The sequence below is a fragment of the Carassius auratus genome, unplaced genomic scaffold (genome assembly GCF_003368295.1).
Source record: "Carassius auratus strain Wakin unplaced genomic scaffold, ASM336829v1 scaf_tig00002951, whole genome shotgun sequence".
NCBI lineage: Eukaryota > Metazoa > Chordata > Actinopteri > Cypriniformes > Cyprinidae > Carassius > Carassius auratus.
In genome coordinates, this window is record NW_020523497.1 from 289,854 (window position 1) to 299,534 (window position 9,681).

At 35.6% G+C, this 9,681-nt stretch overlaps 1 protein-coding gene across 1 annotated transcript; it reads left to right on the forward strand.

Annotated features, from left to right (window-relative positions):
- The first annotated feature begins 301 nt into the window (after nucleotides 1-301).
- On the forward strand, nucleotides 302-9,681 carry LOC113070062 (fructose-bisphosphate aldolase C-like). The gene is made up of 9 exons (XM_026243223.1): nucleotides 302-425; nucleotides 5,479-5,612; nucleotides 5,761-5,972; nucleotides 6,508-6,562; nucleotides 6,647-6,807; nucleotides 7,290-7,373; nucleotides 7,488-7,662; nucleotides 7,887-8,086; nucleotides 8,717-9,681. Exons 2-9 carry the CDS (start codon nucleotides 5,501-5,503, stop codon nucleotides 8,807-8,809), a joined length of 1,092 nt encoding a protein of 363 aa, XP_026099008.1. The 5' UTR covers nucleotides 302-425; nucleotides 5,479-5,500; the 3' UTR covers nucleotides 8,810-9,681.

The window sequence follows — 9,681 nt, forward strand, 5'->3', positions numbered from 1 at the left end:
AAAAAAACTTTTTGTGTTTAAATAGAACCAATAATTTGTTCGTTTGTAAATGTATTGAACATTGCATATATTACCAATTTAAATGTTTTGTAAGAAAAATTAATTTGCAAATAGTATGTGTCGTTCTTTCTTCTTTTTTCTTTAAATGTTTAGTTATTTTAAGACATTTTAATTTTATTTAATAAAAGCCTGTGCTCGCACAACCTATGCGCAGTGCTTACAACACACCTCAAGCACGCGACGCTGACGCTGACGTTCGGGGTCACTTTAAAAATCATGAATATTCATTGCTATTATAATAAGGTCGTGACCAAAGCCACGCCCCTAGTTGGGTAGCTTTTCCTGCGCGGTCACGTTGCGTTGCGGCATTGAAACGGGAGGCTGTCGACAGTACAACATCTTTTGCATCACTCTCTCCTAAAAAGGTAAATGATTGAAATCTTTATTTAAAATTATGTATATGAAAAATTATAGACACACTGCCGCTTTATTGAATGACATTAATGTAATGTTACTCGTTCTGTAAACATATGTTGAATATAATTTTGTTAATTCCTTCTGATTTTTATTATAAATATCTGCTAATTTAATAGTGTAACGTTATTTGCTTTTCATTAAATGTCATTAGTATGTATGATCCGACAGGTGGTTGTCTCATTTCGAAGGCCTTCTCCATAATGGTACAACGATAAACACGTTTTAGTAGTGTCTATAGCAAATATAAAGCATTTAAATGCGGTCATATTAATTTATGTGTGAAATTTTCGTTTTTGAGCGTTTAAACGCTCCGAAATTGACTATATTAAGAGACAAACATCATCACGTCGACGTTCATGACATTCAATGTCACCCTGAGCACGGATGAACACCATCATCATCACCATCGCTCTTCCGTATAACAAACTTAAGGTAGAGTTAACAGAAAGCCGACAAACCAAACCTATTTTACCAGCGTTTATATCACAGAATATGCTAATTCAAGCGTCATATGCACGTGTGGGTCTATACGGCATCACGGATGCGGCTGCTGTCCGCGGAAGGGAGTGTGGCAGATCTGCACGTACACATTTCCTACATCACTGTAGCTTAGCCTAGCTGAGATGAGCTAACGTGATGAAATAGCGTTTCCTTTAGAGACTTAATACACATCCTTACAACAGCACACGCTCTCAAAAGGGATATGTAAATAATGTACGTCTAATTCAGGTTTTGTAAAAGATGTCCATCGCTCTTAATGTCGCCCTTGTACGCTTTAGCATCTGTTAGCGAGGGCACTAGGACGCTTGCGTCGCGTTGCGTCACGGCGCGTAATGAATCACGCTGTGTTCTCCTCCTCTCGCGTGTCGTGTGACGCGCTGAGGATGGTGTCTCTCCTCACTGAGGACACCGCGGGGACAGTGCTGCTCAAGGTTAAATGAACTAAGCTGATGATGGAGACTTAGATCAGGATGTACAGTCCTCTTAACGGTGGACTTTGACTCTTCTATTTCTTCTTTCGTGTATTATTTTTGTATCTTTTGCGTGACCATTTCATTAAGGTCCTGTGGAAATAAAAAGAAAAGCACAAAATTTAATATTTTTTTTAGTGAAACCAATTCTTGGCAAACAAATCAGTGCAATTTAATATTTTAAAGGAAGTTGTCATGTGTGTTGAGGAACTACACTACCTATAATCCTTAAGCTCAGCTGGAACTCAGCGGATGTATTTTAAAATACTCAATATTTTTTATTTATTTACACAATTTAAGTGCACAGCCTGTACATATACATTTTTACTATAGTTCACATTTACATTGTCCTGAGCAGGCTGGTTTGTGTCATTGAAATCCCTATGGAGAAAATGAATGAATGGGAAGGATGCTTCCAGGATCAAAGCCACTGGAAAAACGGGCACTCACTGACTCACTGTAGCGCATGAAGCAGTGCAGAGCAACAGATGCAGACTGAATCTGTCAGCTGTCGCTTATGCCTTGCACATTTTCTTTTAGAAGCATCTTCTGAAAGGCCACCCACACCCCCTATAAAGATTTGTTTGAATAAAAGAACAGGTTTCCAAAAGGATGGCATTATCAACCTAAGGATAAGCATTTGTCATTTTGATTTTCAATTAATTTATTTTCTTTTGCAATTAGATCTAAACCACCAAATCCTTTCAGCTTTGTATATGTAATGGTAAAAGGGGATAGTAGTGATCGGCAGGGGTAACTGATAATAGACTGGTTAGCTATTTTGAGCTTGTACTGTATATCCAAGCATCTAGCAGATTGGTGCCTTAAAGGCATTCATTTGATCCACTGTGTGATTTGTTTAGAACTAGTTAAGAATTAATACTGTAACTAAATGACTTAAAAGTGCAGTGTCTAAACAGTGTCATCATGACTCATTAAAATGTATTCACTTGCGTTAGAAACACAGATGGTGCTTGATAAATGGCAAGCCGATGTGGTTCTCTTTAATGTAAACCGAGCTTGCAGTTGTCTATGAAATACTATATAATAAACTATGTAACATTTGTTAGCAGTCTAAATAATATCTAGGTCTATCTCCAACCTATTTCCATTAGTGTATGTAGGATTCTTATAATATCTAGTATGAATAAAATGGCTAAAAATAAAAATGTTATATAAATACACTTAATTAATTTAAAAATAATTATTTACTTAATTACATTTAATTAATTGTTAACATAATTAATATGTTGACCTAATAGAAGTGTAGTTTGCGACAGTAGCGATGGACTTCTTCCATAGTAACCCCCCCACCACCACCACCCACTCTCATGGGAGACACATGAGACTGTCTGGTTACCAACATTATTCAGAATATCTTCTTTTGTGCTCAACCGTAGAAAGAAACTTTTGGAACGACTAATTTTCATTTTTTTTTTGTTGAACTATCCCTTTAACATTAACTTTAACACAAAATAAAGCCAGTCATTGAAGACTACAGTATGTCAGATGCTTTTTTCCCCTCTAAGTGGAATGGTAAGAGCATGTCGTAACGCATCCCTCCAAAACTCAAAATATGTGAAACTGTGTGATGAGGTGAACGGCGGCCGTAGGCTTTGTTTTTCTGTGGAAACTTCCATTGTTCAGCAAACCCAATGAGGCGGATTCATTCACAGAGTCCAGCCTTTGGGGGGTTGCTCTCGTGTCACTTCAGTAATACTGTGATAAACCATATCCTAGCATAGAAATAAAACAATAGCTCAGATGCTAGAGAAACAACAACTGGCATGAAATCAACTGATTTATTTAGTCTCTCATTAAAACCCGAGTATCTCTGTTTAGTTCATTTCAGTAACTTGTCAGTTGAGGACAATTTAACATTAAATCATTCTGTGTCATGATAGGACGGTTTTCTCTTTCGTTTCATGGGTTCTGTGGATGAACTGGTGTGTTTGGTGTCACGGCGTATCTAACAGAGATCTATATCCACACACACCAGCCAGTCTGTGCCGGTTTTGGCTTGTTCCATTCAACACAGAGATCTGGGGGCACTCAACCATTTACATTTATGCATTTAGCAGACACTTTTATCCAAAGCAACTTACAGTACATGCAGGCTATACTAGTTTTTATTATTATTATTATTTTTACCATTATGTGTGTTCCTTGGAAATTGAACCCACAATTTATTTAAAAAAAAATGTACATGCAGAAAATATAATATCAATTAAATAATAGTAGACTTTCATCACTTTTTTTGACACACTTGGGTAGACTTTACAAAAACACTTAATATTAAATTCAAATTTAAAGATTTATTTTAAAGTCTATTTTAAATCATTATTTTTAGCTTTATTATTATAATCTAAGGAGTAAACTTATTTGAGTGCGTTGACAAACATACTAAAGAACATGCACTTAATTATTTTAAATGCTGGTTATTTAATATTACATTTAAAGTTAATACATTTTAAATGTTCTAATTTGCAAATCATTAAACATGTAACTACAAATATATTTACATATGTGATTTTTGAAGTTTCAAAAAATAAAAATAAATTTCAGTACAATTCAACAGTACACTATAACCATATTTTCAAAGACAATGGAAGTAAATATGAAATTATGTATTAATATAATCCAATTTAAATGGGTCAAAAAGTACTCTTAAATTAAGATAATTATATTTAATGTAAATTTCAACTATAAGGCATTTTAATTTAATTGTAATTAACATGCAGTTAAGTAAATCATTACATTCAATTTGCACCGAATTATATTATTTTAAAGTATATTATTTCCATAAAGTGTATTTCTTTTTCACAAGGAATATGAATAAACTTTTCTTTAATGAAATGCTTGGTCAATCCAGATCTTTAAATGTAGTAACAGACAGTGGGGCCTGTCTAATTGGGGATTGACAGCAGAGATTAGAGGAGTGGGATTGCATAACAGGAATAAAATACACTCTGCTGGCTTTAGTCCTTGTTATTATGTAATTCAGCCTCACTGAAGAGCTTGTGAGGAAGAGTAGGCCGGAATATTAACCAGACCCTTTTAGATACCTTGAATTATTAGGCACCGTTTTGTTTGTCCATAGCCAGCAGTCAGACACTTCCAAGAAGATGAACTGTTGTTCTTCGTGTGACTTTCTTTGAGTGAAGTAGTGTTTCTAAGCAGCAGAAAGTAGCCAGTTTCCTGATTCACAAATCAAGAGCCATAGTTTTTTCTTTTTGTGTGTAACTATATAGCCAGATATTACATACATTTCAAAAAAGTGTGTATATATATATATATATATATATATATATATATATATATATATATATATATATATATATATATATATATATATATATATTAGTCATGCACAAAAAAAAAAAAGACACACTTGGTAAATATGATCAAAGAGGGTTGTAAAAATTGATCTTCATTGTTAATCCTTTTGATCCTTTTATTAAAACAATGCACAAAAATCTAACCTTTCATTGGATAAAAAGAATTTAAAATGGGTTGAAATATCATTCTAAAAAAAAATGTTTTTCTCTAATATACATTGGCCACAATTAAGGACACCCTTTTATTGAAATCTTTTTGAAACCTCCATTTGCCAGTTTAACAGCTCTAAATTTGAGTGAGGTTAATGAGGTTAGAGAACACCTGACAAGAGATTAGAGACCATTCCATATATATATACATACATACACACACATTATATATATATATATATATATATATATATATATATATATATATATATATATATATATATATATATATATATATATAATATATATAATATGTGTGTATGTATATATATATATAATGTGTATATATATATATATATATATATATATATATATATATATATATATATATATATATATATATATATATATATATATAATATGTGTATATATATATATATATATATATATATATATATACTGTACAGATTTGCACCAATGTGTGAAGTCATTGGGAAAATGGATGAAATGACAGTTGTGTGTCTGCCATTCCTGTGTTGCAGGTTGCTTTGAGCCGCACGCATCATGACGCACCAGTACCCCGCACTCACAACTGAGCAGAAGAGGGAGCTGCAGGACATCGCTCAGCGTATCGTAGCTCCTGGGAAGGGCATCCTTGCTGCAGATGAGTCCACAGGTCAGTGAGGGTTTCATCTTATATGGAAGTAACACATCCAATGTGATCATTTACTCCCCCCTCATGTTGTTCTTAACGTGAAATATGGAGCAAACAGCTTTCTATCAGTCCCTCTAACACTCTGAAATGTATGTCTGCATCTGTACAGGTAGCATGGCAAAGCGACTGAACCCCATCGGCGTTGAGAACACAGAGGAAAACCGCCGTCTTTACCGCCAGATCCTTTTCTCTGCTGACGAGCGCATGGACAAGTGCATTGGTGGTGTCATCTTCTTCCATGAGACACTTTACCAGAAAGCTGATGATGGCACACCCTTTGCCAAACTGATCAAGGACAGGGGCATTGTTGTTGGAATCAAGGTACCAGATTTAATTTAAATTATATTTAATACATGATACATGATTAAATCACATTTTAATACATGATAAAATATTTAATGTTTAATAATATTTAACAGTATTAACTGTTTTTAGTATATCTTTGATCAAATAAATGCAGCCTTGAGGTTGATAAGAGCACAACCAACCAACCACTACATTGTAGGTGGTGTGTGTGTGTGTGTGTATAAAATTATAAATAAAATGTGCAGTGCTGCCATAAATACTGAGTGCTGAGATATATATAAGTAGGCATGTAGGCAAAGGATAAAGATAAGATTGTAAGGTTAAATCAGGTTGTTCATGTTTTCCACAACAAGGTGCTCTCTAATTAGACCTTTTTTTAGCTGCTTGAAGATTTGAAATAATCTTCTTTGTATTTCTATTTTAAATGTGAATTGAGCATAGTTTAAGACATTTTTTTAGGATAGTTATTAGAAAATGCAATCAGGACTCCTGGACTATTAGCAATGCTGCCATGACAGTTTGATCTACAGCAGGTTGTCCTCTTTTACAGGTTGACAAAGGTGTTGTCCCTCTGGCAGGAACTAATGGAGAGACCACCACACAGGGTAAGCTTAGTCACGGTTATAGTATTTGCTAAAATTGATGGCAGTCAATGATGTTTTGTTAATGTGATACCTGTTTGTCTTAAGGGCTTGATGGCCTGTCAGAACGCTGTGCTCAGTATAAGAAAGATGGTGCAGACTTTGCTAAGTGGAGGTCTGTGCTGAAGATCAGCGAGACCACTCCTTCAGAGTTAGCCATCATGGAGAACGCTAACGTCCTGGCTCGCTACGCCAGCATCTGCCAGCAGGTGAGCTCACTGAGTCTGAGTCAAAGGCAAGAAGTGTTGTTATTGTTCGCTAAAACTAGAACTATTCAAAGTTGTTATCTGAATTGTTAATTGAAGCTGAAATTAAATCTTACATGAAAAAACCTACAAAATAAATTGCAATGTTGCATTGAAAACTAGCTGAATTAAAATAAGCTGAAGTACTGAACTAACAAACTGAAACTGAAATAAAGCTAAATAGTAATATTTCAAAAAAAAATGGCGAAAGCGCATATGACTAAAACTTAAACTAAACTGAAAAATAAAAGTAACAGTTAATTGAAATTGAATACTATTATGGTATATAAATAATACCAATAACACTGAATGTAAAAAATCCCAATCAAAAAGGTCTTGATGTGTATTTAGATATTTTGAAGAAGAGTTGAAGCTAATGCATAGATATCAGAGATAAGATGGATGCAGTGTGACTTCTTTTGACAGTATTGTTTGGTTTTTTTCAGAATGGGATTGTGCCCATTGTTGAGCCAGAGATTCTGCCTGATGGGGACCACGACTTGAAGCGCTGCCAGTATGTTACAGAGAAGGTACATTAAAAGTGACAGCTATTTATAGCATGGAAACCAGACTTGATTTAAAAGGTTGATAAATATTATAGGTTAAATTTACTTAACTTTACTTAATTTCCCATGTATCTCCAGGTCCTTGCTGCCTGCTACAAGGCCCTGTCTGATCATCATGTCTATCTGGAGGGGACTCTTCTGAAACCCAACATGGTGACAGCTGGACACTCCTGCCCCACCAAATACAACAGTGAGGAGATTGCCATGGCGACAGTGACCGCCTTGCGCCGTACCGTTCCCCCCGCAGTAACCGGTGAGTCACGAGGCTAATGGAGAAACCTCAGCTGTGTTTGATTTACTCTTACGTTTTGAGAATGTGCTGTGTGTTTTTTTTTAAGCATACAAAGATTGCCATGATGTAGATGACAAGAGGAAACTGCATGTTTAACAAAAGTGTGAGCAGTGAACAGTGTATGGTGAGAAATAGAGTCCTATTTCAGGAAATGTGCATAATCCATTTTGAAATCGCTCTGGCAGGTGTGACTTTCCTCTCCGGAGGTCAGAGTGAGGAGGACGCGTCCATCAACCTGAACGCCATCAACAACTGCCCTCTGACGAAACCCTGGGCCCTCACCTTCTCTTATGGACGTGCCCTGCAGGCCTCTGCCCTCAACGCCTGGCGCGGAGTTAAGGAAAACGAGAAGGCTGCCACAGAGGAGTTCCTCAAGCGTGCTGAGGTCAGTTCATCAAATCCTTTTCCCTTTAAGATGCGGTCACATTGGCCAGAGATCCATTGTATTGTCAGTAGTGTAGCAATGTATAAAGCATAGCTCACACAGAAGTCTATTCTAAACATAGCAGCTTTCTGTTAGCCAACACGGTTAATCTGTGTGACCACCACCTTGAATCAGTTGCAAAATTTGTCTCTTGCACAACTTTTAATACAGATAATAATGTGAATAACTACAAATTCATAGGTCAAATATTTTTTTAGTAAATACTGATATGTACTATTATTTGAATTAATTCAAATAATTCTTTCGCATATAATATTGGTGATGTACCGAAATTTCAGCAACCAAAAATATTCAGCCATAACAGGGAAAAAGGGTGTTTGCAAAAAGTCCAAGTCCGCTAAAAGTTGTACTCGAGACCGTACGAGTCTGAGTACTCCATCTCTAATGTAAATATAATAAATAATTGTATATGAAATAATAGCATATTTAATAATATAATAATAAAAAAGATATAAAAAAAAAATACTATTATTAACAATAGAATTGTTGGGCTGCAGTTGTTTTGTTCTTTGTCGATGTAAACTGCTGATTCATGCAAGTAAAAAACTGATCTTCCTGAACTTTCCTCAGGCTAATGGATTGGCTGCTCAAGGCAAGTACATCTCCTCTGGAACCGATGGATCAGCAGCACAGTCCCTCTACGTGGCCAATCATGCCTACTGAACATCCTGCATCCTATCGTTCAAGCTTCTGCCAGCCAATAGTATAGTGCACAGCTGCTACCCTTCCTGTCACCAACCAATCACAGGCCTGCGCTGACATCTGTACTTTAGGGTTGTCATTACAATGTCTCATAATGTCTCTATTTAAAATGTATGAAACTTTAGTATTGGAGAGGAGAAAAAGAAAGGTACAAAGGATATTATTTTTTATTTCTGAAACATTCTAGCCGTGATTTCTTGCATTACTGGTTTTAAATGGATGTATATGTCAGGCATTCCGTTTTTATTATTCCAACATAAGTCATTCCAATTCAGGCACGAGCCACTAGAGGTAACTTGTCACATTCCTTTCAGTGCAGGATGACCTCATTGGTCTTAACGGTGATGTGTGGAAGATGTGAATACTGAGTCCAGATCAATGTGTGTCAGCAGGGGCAGTTTATCATAATTGGGAATGAAATGGAGTAATATGTAACTGCTAGCTATAAAATAACTCCACCAGACTCTAAAAAATATTTTGTGTTGTGTTCACATATAATATGCTTTGTTTGGGTTGTGTGATTATGGTTCAAGAAATTAAATATGAAGTACTAACAATATTAGTTTGAAAAGGACTATTATTTTGAATCTGTGCTCTATTGTGTTGTGTGCTTGAGTGTATCATGCCTCTCCCTCTCCCTGTATTTGTGACACAGCGCTACATGAATAATATCTTCTATTGGCTGTAAACGGCAGAGCAGACCAAACTGTGGAGCTCCTGGGGAGGTTAGCTCTCACTGCTCTGTTGACAAAATGTGATATTGTGATTTGATGTTCTCTAAGCACTTTGTGTGTCAGATAGTAAAACCTAAAATAAAGTACTGTAAAAGCCTA